Source organism: Plectropomus leopardus, chromosome 20, assembly GCF_008729295.1.
Source record: "Plectropomus leopardus isolate mb chromosome 20, YSFRI_Pleo_2.0, whole genome shotgun sequence".
NCBI classification, from domain to species: Eukaryota; Metazoa; Chordata; class Actinopteri; order Perciformes; family Serranidae; genus Plectropomus; species Plectropomus leopardus.
The window spans coordinates 13046146-13065638 of NC_056482.1; the positions used below are offsets into that span (position 1 = coordinate 13046146).

Consider the following 19493-nt stretch of genomic DNA (forward strand, 5'->3'; position numbering starts at 1 on the left):
TTGGAGAGCTATTAGTCCTGGAAAAGGTTTGTATGTAAATGCCCTATAGGACCACAGCGGAGCACTCGGCCAGTTCAGATTAGTGGAGTTTGTGGCAAATGTGCTGCAAAAGACAAAATAGAAAAAAACACGCAGAAATGCAATTGCCTCATGGTAAATCATGGTGAACAAGGTGAGTATTTGAGTAATTGAATGGCCAAGGTGTTTCTGCATGGTTTATTGTGAGGTCTGTTTCCTGTGTGTATCTGCATGTGTCATTTTATTCATGATATTTTTTTGTGCACCTGTAAAACATACACAGTGTGGCCATAAGCACCTCTGTGAAAGTGTGAAGAAGCGTTGCTAAATGTATTAATGCCTGCCTTCTTTATGACATTTTAATATATTAAAATAAGACTTTGAAGTTGGCAATAGAGAATACTATATTGACTGTAGAAAAGACTGGTGATTATGAAATGAACAAATCAAATATGGCACATCATTCATGGAGGGTAGAGGATTGAATAACTGGGCATCAGGCTGTGGGACACAACTCTAGCGCAAGGCCGCCCTCTAGCTTTAGGTAGAAAGACTCACAGGCATACCATCAGTCATGAATACGCCACACAAAATATTGCATATTTTAGTATTTAATTTTATTCAGACAGTCAGTGACTACATACACTTTCATCAAATGTACCACATTATAAAATAATTGTGTGCAAAACCACCTGTTTGAATACAACATACTTTTATATATATATATATACACAGTATATACACTTCATGATATGTATTTACAGGGTTAAGAAGTTACTGTATTGGCAGCCTCTACCTAGTTTTATACTATAATAATACACTCTTGACATAAAATGACTGTGTAGGTCAAATGTAAAGTGCAATTGCAATTCTTCACAGATCTTTTGCTTCCTGAATTATTTCTTCCGAAATGTTATATTTCTGCAGACCCAGTTCATGCCATCCTGGAAAGAAGCACATAATGTGTTTGTGCTGTTAGAATTAGTGAGATAAAACTGATGACAGCTGCAGGTTAAAATTATGTTTGCAAGACAGTTTGCTGCTGATTTGTAGGGCAATATGAAATCCACTTTTGGTAGCCTACTGACGAGGACAGGAAGCGGGCTACTGCATCCTGACTTACATGCAGTCAGTGTCAGTGTCTAAGTCTGTCATGTAAGTCTGTTAGCAGTTTGATGATGTGTGATGCCTTGACAGGCAGTTGAGAAGAACATTTTCTTACTGGGGCTGGTGTTGACATTTTCATAGGACACTGAACCTTTTATACATTTGGTATAGATGTAACAGCAAAGTCTCTATGGTCATTAGAAACATGCCTAATTTCAGACCTTTAAAGGTCTAGTGTATAAACTTTAGGTTTTTAGGGACATCTATATGGAGCTAGATCCAGGCCAAAAGGTAAAAAAATTGATTTTTGAAAGTTTTTATCTTAAATTATATTTTAAAAAATCAAAAACATAAATAAAATCAACACAAAAGAATATCAGAATTAAATCAAAATTATAATTAAATTGATTTTTCTAAACTTTTTTTGTTTTTAAATTGTTTTACCTTTTTTTCATTCAAAACTTGAACTTTTGGTTTCAATTTTTTTTTTTTTTTAAAGTTAAACCGTTTGGCCTTGATCTGGCTCCATATATCTATTGACAGATATGGTGTATAATTATGGTGTATTAGAAGACAATGGGCCTCTGGGCACAGATATGTAAAAGGCTCCACCACCTGTCCTACACAGGAGCAAAACACACAGACTTTGTGGTGGTTTTGTGTCTCATTTTAGTCATTTAGTGTCTCCTTGTGGTTGTTTTGCATCTTTTTGAGGTCAGGTGGGCCCCTATTACTTTGGGCCCATGGGCCTGTGCCCAATAAGCCTGTTCAGTAACCCATCCATGAATATTATATTCATAACTATGTTTTCATTAGTATTTTATTTTATTTTTTACCTTCAAGTGAGCCGTTTGTATCTATGTAGGGAGTAGGTCCTCTCCCACTATAGCCCAGAACGGCCAAATCGAACAGTAGCTCCTGAAAGAGCCAAAGGTGCTTTCGCACCAGCCAACGTAGCTCTACTACACGCTTGGTACATGGGAAAAGTTTCACTTCTGCAACCTCACCACTAGATGTCAACAAATCCTTCACCCTGAACCTTTAACTTTGGCAGTCTTACTATAAGTATCTGTAATTTTAATGGTGTCTTTCTCTCAGTTCAACACCCAGATTGAGCTGAATATAACAGAAATAAACTGCAGAGTTGCTCTTGGCTTGTAAGTTAACATGAACACAGTGTACATCAGTGTATATTTGCAGTTTTCAGTAAGGTGATTTTAACCAGTCTGTCTATTAGCTTACCATTTGCTACTGCTTTTAAATTTCCTCACACTCACACAAACTGTATATGATAGAAAATACACCATATGTTCATTTGGTCTATCCAACATAAAAAGGTTTTTGTGACCCCTGATAAAATGTTACATAATAAATTTGAATAAAGCAACCAGTGGCAATATTACATAAGCCCTTGCATGTTGCACACAGTGTGTACTGCATGTACCTGTACTCCTTCAGCAGTGACTGCTGAGCAGGCCTGGACCTGCCACATGCGATCCCGGATCGTATGCAGATTGAGACATTCTGCCAGCTCAGACGCTGGGGTGGCTGTCATCAGGTCCTGCTTGTTGGCAAAGATTAGCAGTGGCACAGCAGCAAGCTTTTCCTCATCCAGCAATTCAGACAGCTCCTGCAGGAAAACAAGGGTAGTCATCGACACGTGTTCTGACTGAGTGAGAAAACAAAATAATATTGACTTTTTGGCTATAACTCAATATCATCAGAAAACATGCTTACAATTGACATCAGGGCGTCTACAGATATTAGACACTTAAATCTTTTTAAGACCTTTTCAAGATAATTTTTGACCAAATTTAAGACTGCTTTTTTGGCAAGTAATATTTTTAAATGACTTTTAATGCCTAATATTTATTGAACCTAAAACATTTTAAGACTTTTTAAAAACCTACAGACACTCTGGACATACTGTGAGTAACTGTGTATGAAACACTAAAACATTATTGCACTTATTTGCATCTCACCAGGCTCGTCTCTTCAAACCTTTTCCTGTCTGAGCTGTCAATCACATAGATCTGCAAATAACACATTAACAGATATTACCAAAACGGTATATAACGTGTATGACATACTTTGTCATGAGAACTGCTACCTGTGGATGTTAAATTTGTTTAATTCTCAATATTGTAACAATCAGTTTAAGCATATGAATGAAAACCTACCAGAACATCTGTGTTCTCAAAATAGTTCCTCCAGTAGGGGCGGATCTTGCGTTGGCCTCCAATGTCCCAAACATTCAGCTTGAAGCCAGATGATTGAACGCTTTTTATATTGAAGCCCTGTTAAAAGATATCCCTTCAGCACAGGTGAATTTAAGCATAACTTGGAATTCTATTTGAGTGCAAAAAAAAAAATAAAATAAAGTAATGCATCTGTTTGAGGAAATGTGTGATCAGGTCATGTCTCTGCAGTGTGTGACTCAGCTATGTGTGCGAATGTGTGCAGATTTGTACTTGTGTAGGGGTGATGTGGCTGATATCTTCAGCTGCCAGTTGTTTCAGCAGAGTGGTCTTGCCAGCATTGTCCAAGCCAAGCAACAGCAAGCGCACCTCCTGTTCTGGAGACTGCTTCAGCCTCCGGAGAATGGCCAGCAGGCCCTGCAGGTGGGTCAGAGGACATGGTCGAGATGATGAGCTTCAATGGGACAAAACCTTCCAAGATGACGCATCATAGGGGAAACCTGCTGTATCAGGTCATCAGAGGCCGACACTGCATCAGGGGTTGGCAGAGACACCCAACGCAGCACGTAAAGGAGGTTTAACACTCATCCCACAGCAAGAACCATCTAGAGCGTCAGGACTTAGCTGTTAGTCGTTTGCAGTGACCTACATGTTTATCGGGGCCAAAAGCTCTCATTGGCTAAGATTAGACATGTGCACAGTGAGTGGCTTGAGTTCAGAAGGAGGTAGGAAGGCTTTGACTCAAGCCATTTACCTTGTAGAGCTATGCTATGCTATCACTGCACGTTGTGACCTGAAACATGTGCACTGTGTCAAATATAGACACAACTGTTACTCAACAGATTTTCTCCTTGGATAAAAAAAATGGATACATAAAGTAATCTGTTCAGCAAACTTCAGTGCACTTAATTAAATACTGTCTTAAAACATGTTTGTATTCTTTGGCTTCTTGATTTTGCAGCTTTATAATTTATGGTTTGTTTTTATAATGTGGTATGACAATTGACGGTTATCATACTGTGTACATTTACATATATCTACGGTTTTGAAAAAAAAAAACCAGATTGAACAGAGGATCTCTCCTTTATTTTAGTTATTTCAGTTTCAGTTTTATTCAAAGGGGTGACTATTAAAACATACTGTCTATGTTTAACCAAAGAAAAAAACTTCAATTTTTAGTCTTTAAAGGGTCAATGTAACTGTTAACATTAATTCTGTAGTACTGTTTTACCTTGACACCACAATATTTTCTGACACAGTTATGGTAAAGTCTCATGCCGTTTCAACCCTGTTGCCCACTTTGTCTTTTTATTTCCATATATTGATTTCTCTGTCTCACTTTATTTCTTCATTCTTTCTCCTGTAAAGCACTCTTTAACTGCTGTTTTGAAAAATGAAAAATTACACATAAAATGTGCTTGTTTGCTTGCTTGAATGATCCCTTCAAGAGAACAAAACATCATTCTAAATAAATTATTCTACAATTCACCAAACCATAGCATACATATATGCAATGATAAAATGCACAAATATTATTTTCAATGACAACCCATATTATTTGCCTCAGTATCAGTCTGCTAAATGCTATTTTTTGACAGTGCCAACTTTCTGAAACTAATGCAGTATGAAATTAACCCTCATTAGCTATAGGTAAGTTAGTCTCCTAAATTAGCATGTAGTTAATGTTAGCCAGCTTTAGCTAAGTTTTCAGTAACATACACGTCATAAATCACTATTATTTAATGAAAATATGAACTAAAATGTCAATTTTCTTCATTCTAAAGCAGCTGTGAATCGTTATAACTCACCATGTTTCCTCAGGTGTTGGTGTTACGGCAGTTTGCTCAGACTTAGTGGATTAACCTATCATCTCTCTGACCATGCTTTCTGGGAGAACAGCTGTTAACTTCCGTTGCCAGGGAAACCGTGACGTCAGCGTAAACAACGTGACTGCTGGGCATCTGTAGGCATGAAATAAAATTAAAATATTATTCAATATATTATATAACCTCTTCATGACTACAGAAGGAATAAATTTAATTTGCACCTCTTTTTTTATATAAATATTTTTGTTGAATTATTTTTTGAAAGTGCTTTAAATAAACTCTAGTAGCCATCATATCATTATACTGGATGACAATATAATACTTTTGACTTTTTCTGGCAAATTGTTCCAAACTTAGCTGCCGCAGTCTGTTAAAAACTATGCTGACCTGATTTTTATATGTCAATGTACTATTTAACATTTTAAGGTATTTATTATTCTGTTCGACCAGTGGGTTGATTTAGATTTGATTGCAGGCAAGTATAAAGGTAAATAGTAAATATGTGAGCTAGTCCCATGCAAAGGTAGCCTATAGGCTTTAGAAATATGGTTTTACTGGGCTACATGAGGAATGTAGACTATTATGCAGAAGACCATAACTAATTTTAACAAAGGGAAATTAAAAGATGGATAAACAAAATTGTATAAAATGTTTTTTGCAATTAAGACATTACAAAGTCAATATTTAAGCTTATGTAATGGCTTTTCCTTTGAAGCCTACTGAATTTAAGACATTTATGACTTTCTTAAAGACTGCACTGAACTTGTATGCAGTTTTGAAGCCCTTCTTCATCTATCTGCAAGACACAGGGCTGATAACAGGGATACAAGACTTCTGTAACACTGCAGTTAGTTACAGTAATGCTCCTTTCGGTTGCAATTTGCCATTAAAAGAGGAAGGATAAGATTGAACTTATACTTGCATCAGAGACAGTTCACAAAGTTAACTAATGTTCGGGACTGTTCATTACTTATGAGAGGGGAGCGATGGTGCAACATACAACTTTAAATGCTCTCCCTCAGAGGTAGAGCAGGTCGTCCTCTAATTGGAAGATCGGTGGGTTGATCCCTGGTTCCTCCAGTCAACATGTTTAAGTATCCTAAGTACTGTTTCAGTATCCTAAGCTATCCTAAATTGCTCCTGCTGGGTAATTGATCGATGTGTGAGTGTGTGACACCTGTGAGTGTGTGTCTATGAGTAGCAGGTGACACCTTGTATGGTAGCCTCAGCTACAATGTGAATGGGGTAATGCGACTCATACTGGGAAAGCCCTTTGAGTGGTAAAAATGACTAGAAAAGGTCAATATAAATGGCTGTATGTTGTATCTATTTTAAACGTTGTTTTTTAAAGAAGAAAATTACATTTATCATAGCCATAAACTGTAAAAACTGAAATTATGGTTGGATTTTCAAATTTTCAGTGGTCCTTGAACACATTATGTGTGATAGCAGGAAATTTGTAAGAAAGTTAAAAAACAAACAAAAAACAAAGAGTAAAAAAACAAAACAACAACAGAAATGACATAGAAAAAGTGCTACAAAATTGTAAGAATTTTGTCACGTAATTTTAAATATGTAATCATGACAATTCAAAATATATTTTTTTTTACACCTTTTGCTTTTTGCATAGCTTTTCAAAATAATTTTCTAAATCTACTAATTTCTTGCAATTGTGGAACATTTATATCCAAGTTGCTCATTGTTTTTTTTTTTCTTTTAATCTAATAGCTAACAATATTTTTGCTTGCAATGTGTGTAATCATGTTTCCACAGACCATAGCCTGTATTTAAATACTCTTTATATCCAGTCTGTTTCACAGACGCGTGCACAGCGCCCTCCAGAGTTCAGCGGCAGACTCAGTTTCACGTTACTGCCGGAGCTGTTTGTTTCCGAGGAACAACAAAAACATGTCCGAGTGCGACAGGATAAACCGTTAATCAGCGACAGCCACCTGAAGTCACCTCAACACGTCGTCGTTTCCACCGACTGCTTTATGATTCCCGTCGTGTTCACGGCCGAAAACCCAGAAAGATGCCGCAGAAAGCACTGGGATCCATTGTAGGTCTTCTTTGTACCGGGACTTGTCTGGTGCAGGTAAGCCGCAGCTAGCGCCCCCGGGTTCGGCTGCCACTTCCAGCCGAGGCCGCTGCTCTTGGGCTGGGTGAAGGCCTCTGCCGATCCTTTTTGTCTCCTCCACAAAGGAAACTGGGCACGGTTAGCTGTTGGGTGACGTCAGTTAGTCAAAGTTTGAATTTATATTTCGACAGTTTACTTGCTAGAAAATTCATAACAACAAGAAAATATATTTAGATGTGTTTTAGTGCCTCAATTCAACAGTTTTAACCAAGTATACCAAGATTAACGTTAGCCGCTGCTAGCTGGTGGCACCCGGCGAATTGACGTATTTATACATAGTTGTAGATATTAGCTAACAGGACAAGGCAGTCGGTCCCAGTTTGTCCTGTTTGTTTCCCCGATAGAATAACGATTTAGATCTAATGTTAAATAGACTGACACAATATTTACCCTCACAATGGTAACTTAAGCAATTTAGCATTTTATCTGCATATCTGTTTACGTCCTGACCTCATTTGGCACTCTAACGTCATTGTTTTATCTCTGCAGGTTGCTTTCAAAAAACAATTTAAATTCACTTTTAATGTTGTTGCAGCAATTAATAATTGTATTGTACCATTGGCAACATTTAGCAGTGACTGCGGGCAATGCCTCGGTAACATTTCAGTATATGTATTTAAATCTCAGTGAATTTTGTCTGTGTAAATATAGCTGTGACAGCTCAGAAAATTAGCACAGAAGTGTGCAAACTCAACACTGAAGTGACAAATGACAAAGGCTAAATAGACCTTAGAAATAGGTCAGTTTGTCAAGAGCTTGCTATGCAGTTGACTTGAGTGAAAAAATGGCTCTCATTTTCTGTACCTGTTGTATGTACTTTAGGGGAAGGAGTTCTGTTTCGGGGTAAATAATGAGCAGTACCGCTGTGAGATGGGGTACTGCTGTGGAGAGACAGAGTGCTGCACCTACTACTACGAGCTCTGGTGTAAGTTCCTATTGATTTTTTTACCCATTTCTTTATTTACATAAATAACGCAATTGTCTTTCTATCCCATCCCTATTGTCCATTTAACTCTGTTTTCAAGATTTAGCTCTGTTAAATTCTGTCATCAATTGTCTTTATGTGTGTCATTTCATCCTTAAATTAGCTTGACTTGTACAAAAAATATACTGAAAAGTAAAAATGACTTTAGCTTGAAATTTGAGATTGCTTTACTATGATATATGGAGCCCAAATGCCCATGGACTTACCGCCTTTGCCTGACTCAGTTCATCAGTTACCTATGTTATTGTGTTGTCTATTACCTAGCTATTAACCAATGATCGCTTAATCAGTCATCAAGAATTAAATCGAATCTATTAAATTGAATCGATCAGTCGATAGGCTGGCCTTCGCTGTAAAACTATATATGCAGTATTCCTGTGATCTCAACTAAAGAAAAAACACATTGTTTGAAATAAATTAAGTTTTCATGTTTATGTCAAATAACAAATGATTAATTTATTGTTAATTGTATTAATAATAAATTAAGTGCTTGCAATTTGTAACCCTAAATGTCACAATACTGAAAGTTCTAACTTTGATACAATATCTTAAAAGTTATCAGTATTCGATCCCATTTTCTATACCAAAACTGATACTGAGGGCAATCTATTTAACATTTTGTTAAAATATAAATAAAACAAAGCTATCATATGACAGCAATTGCTTTTCTTTTCTTGGTCAGTGGTGGAGAATAGCAAAATGTCTGTAGTAAACATTAACAATAAGAAAGATCGAGAAAAGGGCAGCCGGTACGGGTGTATAAATCAAGGGAAAGATTAGCATTGATGCAGTTTCAACTATTAAAAATCAATATGTATCTATTAATCAGTATTTTCAACAACACTAATCTGTACAGGATGCTAGGATTACACTGAGTCTGTCCCTCCTCATAGGGTTCTGGTTGGTATGGACCCTGATTATCATGCTTAGCTGCTGCTGTGCCTACCGACACCGGAGGGTTAAGATGCGTCTCCAGCAGGAGCAACGTCAACGTGAGATCAGCCTCATGGCCTACCAGGGAGCCTCCAGCTCCTTCATTTCACCTCCTCCGCTCAATCTAAGTGAGTATTCTTTGTGTGCTATTTGGGTTAGTCTTACCAGCAGATGGAGAGGACACTCAGAATGCAGATTACAAACAGAGTATAATGGTGTAAGCAAAGCAGCCCAGATAAGCTATTCTACAACATCTTCCTCCTATGGCAGGGATACTCAGCTTGTTTTGCTTAGGGGCCACTTTTGCAAAATGGCAGGAGGCGAGGGGCCGGTTGCAGCAGCCCCATATGTGTTTCTAGGAGTAAAGGACATTCCAAGAATTTTTTGTGTGATGGATTTCAGGAAATTTCTTGGATATTAGGAGTGTGTTTAGCATTTTGGGACATTTCTGGGATTCTGGGACATTTCTAGGATTGTTGCACATTTCTAGAATTTTAGGATGTTTCTAAGAATTAAAACATTTTCTCTGAATTTAAGACATTTCTAGAATTTTATGGATTTTTAGATTTTTTTTCCAGATTTCAGGACGTTTCTAGGATTTTAGGATGTTTCTGGGACATTAGGACACTAGGGGCTTAGCTGGGACGCCTGTCAGAGGGTGTTAGGAACCACCATGGAGCTTTTTTTGATAAACAAGCTTTGTTTGGATGCTGTTTTATGCACTCTGGCACCTTATGTATACTGAAAGTACTAAAGCAATCCCCAGTGTGAATCACTTATTTTTATTGTGGGTAAGAAAATTGTTGGGGAGCGGGCACCTGGCACCCTGTCAGGGGCTTGATTTGCCCCGCAGGCCGTAAGTTGAGTATATGATTGTCCTTTAGGACAGTGAGTGTCCTTGTGTGCTTATGGACATACTGGGAGATTCAGTTTCTGCTGGGTTTGCCCTGAGGTCTCCCCTGATTCAGTGCAGAGTTGCACCTCTGTATGTCTTAAATAACTTTCCTCCTCTACTTAGAGCCAGTCATCCTACAGACTTCATGTTGGCAGCTTGTATGTACAATATTTATTTAAAACTTTGCTCACTCTACCACCTAAATACAATATAATGTACACATTACAGCGGCAAACCTTGGAAGCTTTATCATTCAGATCCACAAGATACCTGAACTCTCCTTGCAGCAACTGTCCTCTCCTCTTCCTTAATAAAACGGCCACCTCTTAATGAGAGAGTCATAGTTGGAACTTAATGTTGTCCTGCTCAGCTGCAAATTGCCTGAGTGTATATCAGAGATCATAGTCTCATGTTGTGAGAATGGCACCAGACAGCAGAGATGCCACACTAATGTCAGTGGTCACTCCGGACATCAGCTGAAAGTTGATATCGTGTCCCCTAATATCATAAACAGGGGGTGGACAAGCCAAGGTGTATACTTGTCAAGAGTCAGGGGGCCCTCAGTGGACATACTTGACTTGCGGTCAAGAATGTGAATACAACTCTTACTTTGAACATTCATAGATAGTGACTCACACTGAGACCCTGGTAACATTTACTCCTGCAGCACTTTCCGCGCACAATATTGGAATCAGGAACAACTTTTTCCAAATGTTTAGGGTATGCTTTAGCATTTTTGTTAAGCATGACCTCCGACACTACAGCTTTAAACATATAACCCTGATGTATTCAATGACTTGTTAAACCTCTTTAAATGTATCTTCAACATAACTCCTGTCCCACTGAGTTCTGAGGTAACATATTTTCTAGTTTTCTACTTATATTCATTAATGATTAATGATACAGTTAAAGTACCAAAAGCAGCAAAATAAATTTTGAATTAATCGTCTCCCTAACTCATCAGATACTCAGCAGCCAGAAAATTCTCCATTACCTGTTTAGGAACGTCTGAAGCCGCAGTTGCACTGCCCGTTCAAGGCAGACATATAACACCGTTATACCCCCTCGCCGTTCTGCATATAACGTCCAATCGCCATGCATGTAATCTGGCATAAAATCTGCACTGCGATTTGGTCACATGGCATATGGCACTGGTTTTCGGTTCCAAACCCTAATCATGGAGGACAAAGAAGCAAATTTTAACATTGGAGCACCTATAACCATCAATCTTTTGGCATTTTAGCTTTTAAAAATGACTGAAACAATAAATCACTGATCAACATAGTTTTCGATTACTGTTCTTTTGATTGACTTATTAATTAAAGGACTAGTTGTTACAGCTCTGCGTGGCTGTACACCTGTTTCTATGGGGAAGATGAGTTGAAAGCTAAAGCTGTCCGTATTTGCTGACTCTCAGGGTTCTGGAACGACTGCAAGCTTCCTGACTATGAAGAGGTTGTAGGTCACCCCCCGACACCACCTCCTCCTTACTCTGAAAACCCCCCTGAGACGACTCCAGCGCTCCCTCCACAACTGAGCCAGCCAGACGCCACGGTGCCACAACCCCTGCCCGAGGCAGACCCTGGGGTGGACAGTCAGGCGTCAGGCTCGTCATCAGACCAGGAAGCAGTGTCGATGTCCACCCAAGCGCAGTGTCTGGCAGAGGAGAACGTGGAGGCTTCACTGATTGCAGCGGTGGCGGCAGAGGAGGAGGATGAGGAGCTTGTCACTCGACGTCGCCACGTCACCGGTGACTCAGGGATTGAGGTGTGCGTCTGTCAGATGGACGTAGATGAGGGCTCGGGGCTTGAGGAGGAAAGTGACGAGGAGCACCGGATGTGCAAGGTCACCGGTCAGGACTGCTGCTCCCGGCACCAGCAGCAGACCTTCAGACAGAAGGAGCACACCTCTGAGCTACCCAGCCAGACCGCCAGCACCAGCACTGGAGACCACATGGTGTGATCCGCAACGTGACTAACCAGCCAACTGGCGCGGCTTTCTGCTTCACGCGGAGGGATACAAGATATCTGTTGCTGTCATCATCGCCACAGAGACTGTTTGTGTTTTAATTCTTTGAACTAACACACAGGCATGACGTTAAGATGATGATGATAACTAATCCTTAAAGGCTCCTGATTAAGAAAGATGAATAACACATTGTGTGGACAAGCTCCTGGCTTTTTAAAATTTAGCTTTGCTTTTGTTTAGTGGGGAAACCAGTAAACACATGTTGATGCTTTTTTTTCTTAGCATTGAATGAGAGAACGTCATTGGGTAGTGAGAAGGCAGCAATTGATTGTGACTGCAACCAGAGGTGACTGCTTCCCTCGCTCCTACCCTCTCCTTGAGCACTGCCATCATGTGTCTGACCCGCCACGCTCCTCGATCAGAACATTTCCGGCCATCCCTCCATCTGACATTTTACCTCTGGTGGGATGGTCAACTCGGAGCATACCAATATGGTCAACAACATTTCTCCCCCTATCCCCACTTTGACTCTGAAGCAGAGGAGTCAGAAACAAACCTTGAAAACTAAGGACGATACTGGATGAATCGCCAAGATTTTCCCCCAAAGCTGTGTGTGCGTGAGTGTGTGTGTGTGCTGTGAAATCTAGGGCACAGCTGCATGATGATGTCAGCTCTGAGGTCATGGCAACCGGCGTCTGGTGTGAAGTCTGTGGGACTTTTCGCTTCTAGAGTGGGGGAGACTTTACACCCACAAAGAGATGTAGACAGAGACAAGAAGGGGTTGTTGTTTTGTCTCCAGGTTTTAAATGCCTCACACCTCCCCCAGCTTCTTTTTTTTCCATGTTTTGATATCCAAATTGTGGTCTCCACAGCTCTGTGGTCACCAGTTGGCATGACTGTGGGTAAGGAGCTTAGAATCAGTTTCAGACTGCATTGAATTCATAGAAATAGCCAAGAGGGCTACGCCACCAGTTTTGTAATCAATAAAAAGCCTCGTGGGGGCTCTGTGTTAGGGTGTTTTATTTACATCAGAGCAAGAAGTGGCAGCATTTTGCTCATTCTAAACAAGCAAATAGTTGGATGTTCATAAAGAGGGATACACTTGCTTTAAAAACAAACATCATAATCAGCTATACTTCAGTAAAAGCTGCAGGTGTCACCATTAATTACAACAAAGCTCCTGACAGGGCTGCTAGAGTGTGTACTAGTGAGTTGTTATAGTGCAGTAGGCAAGGATTGTGTGTCTGTATATCTTTCAAGTGCTGCAGCATCTGTTTGTAATACTTGCTCAGCACTGAGGTGGATTAACTATTAAAAGCACTGGTATTTTGCATGAGGCATGAATTTCTGTGTTTCTATTTGAGTTGATTAGCATTTTCTGGCGCTACTTGCTTTTCTCATCAGCTTGTCAAAATGATTGGCTACACAGCTGTGTACCCAGATGTTAGGGTGAAGAAATTGAGTTGAGATGCCCTGGGTCCAGTTTCATTGTGTTGTTTGACCGTGTGAGCCACGCTGTGCTGTTGTGTGATGCTGGTGGCCAGTTAGCTCATGCTGTCTTGGCTCTCTGTGGCCCCTGTAGCTCTTGGCAGCATGAGGGATTTGCAGTGGTATTTTCCATTGGCAGCAGAGGGTGGGCGCATTAGCAAGTTAAGGTGGATGCACGCTCTGTGCAGTGTTGGCACTGCTGCAGAATCTATTGTGATTTAACTGCATGCTTCTCTGCATTGTTGCATTGCATGTTGCTCGCCCAATATACTGTACAGTGTGTGCAAAACAAAATTACAATTTGTTGCGAGATAAAAGTATGTGCAAGTAGAGCTGCAACAGCTTCAATAAGAATTTAGTTTGCTCAACGACTTTTCATTTGTCTGCTCTGATACTGTGTGTTAAAATGGGCACAGTGTAAAGACTCAGGTCGGTCATTCTGCTTCACACAAGTAACATGCTCACAAAGTGCTGCTTCTCGTTGGCCTTTATCATTGTTATGGTGTGCAACCTCCATGGTGCAATATTTTATTCCAGATAAATCCATCTAAAATGCCTTATATACAGACACTATCTTGGATCTATGGACTATCTTGAATTAACAGTTTAAATGTCCAGTTATCGCTTAACAGGCTAACTTTCAAATATAGCTAATAATCACACATTTCCAGCCTGCAAAATAGGGAGTAAATGCTAACATTTCATGCTTGTCAGCTAGATTTATTAAGGCATTAAAATAAGTTGGCATGTCTCTTTATTTTCAGCACTGTTTGAACCCTGACAATGACACATTTAAGAAATTCTTGGCCTCTTGACAAGAGATGATGCTCTGCACTGGCTGTAGTTGTGTTTTTTATCATTCAAGCTGTGTGTATAGGGAAACAAGATAAGAAAAATATCAATATAAAGTGCAACAAAATGAGTGCACGACTTAAACTGAAAGAAGACTTTGTTTCATGTTCATTGAAAAACCAGGTCCAACATCAGTTTTCTTGTGCTGCGTTCAGGCGCCTTTGACAGGCTGTTTAACCCTTTCAGATCTGAGCAGATTGCTTTGATTTCTTTCACAAACATGGGGAAGAAATGGGCAATGACCCACTTGGAGAGAAATGTCCTACAAATTGCAAGAAATTTTTAAAAGGTGATGAACAAAATTACATGAAAATTAGTTTTCATAAAGGAGGTAGAATTATTAGAAATGATAAAAAAAGGGGGAGAAAAAAAGTCCAGAAAAAGATATTTGTTAACATCATATCTTTGAAATTATCTTACAGGAAAAATCATATACATATGTTGTTTGATTTTCTGAACTTTGTTTTTTACTTTTCTTTTTTTTACTTATTTTCAGGTAATTTTCTCGTAACATTTTACTCATTTCTTGTAAATTTCGGGGACATACGTTAAGTTGCATTCTCTCCTACGTTTTTGGAAAAATGAAACCAATTGACTCAGGTTTCAAAGGGTTAAATAGGCAACGTGTTGTAAAGTTTGCAGTCCTTGTGTTGCATAGTCGAACAGGTGCTTAAATATGAAGCCAAACTAACATGACATCGACCTTTTAAGAGGAGCTGTTACACTGTGAGCATGACTACACGCCCATTAGCAGAAATAACAAGACATTTTTTTGACCAACACACCTCAAACTGCCTTGCTGCATCTCTAGAGAGCAAATGTCTTGATCATGGAGCTGCACAATAAAACGAAGCCTCTGTGTGCAGAAACAGACTGCCTTATTCGAGTAGATGTAGTCTTTTGAATGGTCATAGTTGTGTTTTGTTTCTAGCATGATTGCTTCAGAGGCAGAGGAGCGCTTGCATTGATAGAAAATAACGCTTGTTCTGGGAAAGTGTGCTCGCTTTGTGAGAAGAGGATGTGGTTTAAAAACTTTTAAAGCCACAAGTTATAATCTGTCATACGTTGTGTAGAGTTTTACTTGCATTTTGTATCTGAGGGGTGGCTGTGTTGAATTATAACAAACTGTGCGTCTAGTTAGTTGTGGTACTGATGGAATTAGTCAAGACCAGATTTTGTGCTTGTTCTGTTTTTGTTCCAGGGATCTGGTTGCAGTTAGTTTGTGATGTTAACTGGCTCGAAAACATGATGAAAATAAGGAAAAATGTTGTTTTTCTTTTTTATGATTTTGTTGTGATTTGTGTGTGGAGGACAAAAATGAACAACAAGAGATTGTGTCGTAACCTTCCTGCTAAGGTGCATTTTTGCTTATTTGTATGTAGACAATATAATAGGGGATGTGGGTGAGGAACGACGGGAACGATAGGGGTTCTTGTGTGCATGAGTGAACTGGAGGTCCATAGTTTTCCGATTGCCAAACAACGACTATGCCTCCCTGGTTTTCACACGTTTACCGAGATTAAGGGCTAACAGAAGTCATCAGTTGTGGACAGACATCCAGCCATCCATTTCACCGCGTGATCCGTCTCCTTTGTGCTGTTGATTAAAAGCCACAGTTGCCGAGATCCACTATCTAAACATGGTCCGTGTTTGGACGCCGTTGTTATGTTGTGGTGGAGCTCATATTTAACAATAGCTGATTGTATATTGACTGTATATGTTTGTTTTTACAGGCTTTAACTTTGCCTTTTTTTGTTTTGTCAACGGAGGTGCGTGATGCGACATCCCTCCAACATCCCCTTCCACTTAATGAGATAATTATTTCATAGCTGCATGTGTGGCTGTGACAGGAGTTTTGTTCCGTTGGCTCTTTGTGGACAGTGACTCCACCCTCCGCCAGGCTCTGTCCTGGTAACGCAAACCGTAGCTCTGCGCGTGAAAACGGGAGGCTGCATCAACTCATGCACAAGTGTCGACAGAATAAATCTACCAAAGTCGCTGCCACCTCTGTACTACAGAGATCGTCACTGTTTTCATTATTGTGTGCGTGTATGATTGTCATGACGATTTGGTTTCCCACTCTCAGGGTAATCTTTAACAAGCAATGCTTAGAGTTTTAAATACACAAATTATTTGACCCACCAGTCTCATAAAGCCAAAGCCGTTCTTTCGTGATAGTCTCCCCATTTGTTGGTTAATGTTGTTTCTGCATCACGCATCTCTATAGTCTGTTGTACTGAACTAGGCTATGCAAAAACATACTGTTATATGCTGCGACCCCCTTTTCTCACTCTCTCTGTCATTTGTCTGTGGGCACCAGTACAAGCAATATAACTCTCAGTACTCGTGGCACTGCACTGTACTGTAATCTTTGGTTGGTGTGCGTATTTGTTTAAGAAAACGTGTAAAAAAAAAAAATACTTGTAATGCTACTGCAATGATGTGTTGAGTATGTATGCTTCCGTGTCAGCTGAGGGGCTTCAGTTAAAAAGCCATTCTAGTTTATTATATACTCTTTTTTTCTCCTCTTTTTGGCTTTTTCCTGCCTGCCTCCTCAACCACTAACACTTTGTACTCCGGACTTATGGATAAACCACATTAGTAAGTTGTTTAAAGCCGGAGGAAAAAGTTGAGTATGTATGTATCTTTAATCTGTTTGCCACTTTTCCATCCGTCATTTTTGTTGCACTAATTCGATGTGTTGGTTTTCTCAGTTAAAGCAACAGCTTTTCTTCTTTTTCCATCCCGGTGAAGTTTCACTGACTGTTGCCTTTTTAATCCTCAGTTATTACAACACAAAACTTTTATATATTATACATATGAAAGACCTCAACATGGAACACAGTCAGCCTACATTAGACCATTTGACTGAAACAGGGACATTGTCATTGTTCCCATCCAACAACTTGTAAACTGTACTTTTATTCTCAACCATATGATACCAAACAGATGGAGGTGCCATGGTTGAGTTATGCGGATTTTTTTTTTTTTTTTTTTTTGCCAAAATGAGAAACATCCTAGTTTGAGAGGGAAGCAGGCATTTACAAACACACAACCGACTCTTTCTACATTGTTTTCCTAATAACTTTAAACAAGCCAAAATGAGTAATGTGGGAAAAACAGAGAAAAAAATATGTAAAGCACTGAATGAAAGATAAAAAGGCTTTGGGTTTCGTAAGAAGTCTGCTGTGTACTCGTTGGGTCATCATTTGTATTTTATTTTTTTAATAAAACAAAGATTGGCACTCAGCTGACTGAGTCTTTGGCATTTTTCCCCCCAAAATCCTCAAATAGCCTTTTTAGGGTTCCCACAGTCATAAAATTCTTGTAAAAAGTTAGAAATCAGAAGTACTGTTTGAATCCACTTTGTTTTGGCTCTAGTTTTAAATGTGAATATAAAAATCCCAAATAGGCTTGCGGATAAGATTGTCATGGTACAATAATATCACGGTTTCACTGCATCACAATATTACAGAAAATTATTATCTTTGTTTGTCATGGAAAAGGGGTCAAATATTGTGTAAAAGTTTTGAGATTTTATTGATATTATCTGTGGGAACTTGCCTTTTGCACAGTCCAGGTACAATATTTGTAAAGCCTAAAAAAAAAAACATTGAGTGCTTGAAGAGAAATGAACCTTGAGCACTCGAGCGTGTTGCCCTTCCCTAACATGTGACAAAGCGGAGATATTGATCTGGAGGAACATCGCACGGCTGTGTGAGAGCCTGAGTTATTGACAGGGTGTTATGTCATCGAAAAATGGGATGTTGTTGCCCACACAAACACACACTGAAAGCCTTAAACGTTAGACGCGCTTTCTACAGCACACTGCAGAGTTGTTATAGTTTTGTGTTTTGTAAAAGCTTTTTATTTAGACGTCTTCATTTTCAATTTTAATATGAGTTCAGTTTAGTTTCCAGAGTGGGTCTGCTTGTTTCAGTTTAGTTTCTATCATTTAAAAATATTTATTTTTAGTTTAGTTTCTATTAGTTCCAGTATTAGTTTTTCTTTTTTTTTTTTTGTAAATTGTGATATGGCTGGTATTTATAAGGGGCAAGATTCAAGTTCGGAATAGGTATTACAATACAAACATAACCTTGTGAAAGCAATTGACTCCCGGTCTCATAAAACATATGCACCAATGCCTCCTGGTGTTTCCTGTTTATTTTTATTTTAATCAGTTTTGTAAGTACATGGGTTAGTATTTGAATTTTTGTATTTATTTTATTTGGTTTTTTATTTGGTTAATTTCTTTTAGTTAATTAACATGTTTTTTCAAATGTTGCTTGAATTTTTAGTTTAGTTTTAGTTAACAACCTTGGTGCACTTTTTATCAGGAGGTGATTTGTTCTGTAACTTTCTATCTGGAGCACAGATAAAAACGTATCTGTATGTTGTTGCTTTAAATATTAGCACTTCACACGCACAGGTCATAAATAACATCATGTGGGTTTTGTTTGGTCTTTAATGAGGCAATTAAATAGTCGAAGACAAATGAAGAGGATGAATGGATAAAAAAAGATAATATGTGGTTCACTGTATGGATTCATGAGACACATTTTACATACAAAACAAACGGAAAATAAATAAAGAAGGGCGGTTGTCAAAGTGGTTACAGGAAATGAGGAAGTCCTCACTAATTGCACAACTGAAAAAAGCACCACATAAAGAATAAATGATGTTGACATGAGGCCTGCAAACGTTTCCAGATCATATACAGGAAGACGGGGCTGAGTCAACAACAGCTGGCAGACAAACGCCTCCGTCCTGAGAGGGCAGCCTGAGGGCAAACCAGCACGTTTGTTCAGTTCACAGCAAAAGCATACATGACTGAGAAACAGAGGTGATGTTTTTACATATAACAAAATCATATTAGTGTTCAATGTGCAAAGACAATGTGTCAGCAAAGGGGAATAATAGCAATAAATGAGTAGTCAATAAAATTCTCTTCAGTGCAAAGTCCATTTCTAACATTAAAATTCATCTCTTAAATATATTCAGAAGAATTTGCTCTAAACCGATCCCCAAAAAATTGAAATTCTCTCAAATACACACATACAATTTGAGGGAGGGAAGAGTGGTAAAT

At 38.9% G+C, this 19493-nt stretch overlaps 2 protein-coding genes across 2 annotated transcripts; one reads left to right on the forward strand and one right to left on the reverse strand.

The window, feature by feature from the left end:
* Positions 1 to 914: 914 nt before the first annotated feature.
* Positions 915 to 5202, reverse strand: LOC121960025 (ADP-ribosylation factor-like protein 3). The gene is made up of 6 exons (XM_042509614.1): positions 5132 to 5202; positions 3597 to 3740; positions 3306 to 3422; positions 3108 to 3158; positions 2570 to 2755; positions 915 to 962 (listed from the first exon to the last, which is right to left on the reverse strand). Exons 1-6 carry the CDS (start codon positions 5132 to 5134, stop codon positions 915 to 917), a joined length of 549 nt encoding a protein of 182 aa, XP_042365548.1. The 5' UTR covers positions 5135 to 5202.
* Positions 5203 to 7007: 1805 nt separating this feature from the next.
* wbp1 (WW domain binding protein 1) lies at positions 7008 to 17656 on the forward strand. The gene is made up of 4 exons (XM_042508880.1): positions 7008 to 7244; positions 8109 to 8211; positions 9165 to 9332; positions 11517 to 17656. Exons 1-4 carry the CDS (start codon positions 7182 to 7184, stop codon positions 12059 to 12061), a joined length of 879 nt encoding a protein of 292 aa, XP_042364814.1. The 5' UTR covers positions 7008 to 7181; the 3' UTR covers positions 12062 to 17656.
* Positions 17657 to 19493: the final 1837 nt, after the last annotated feature.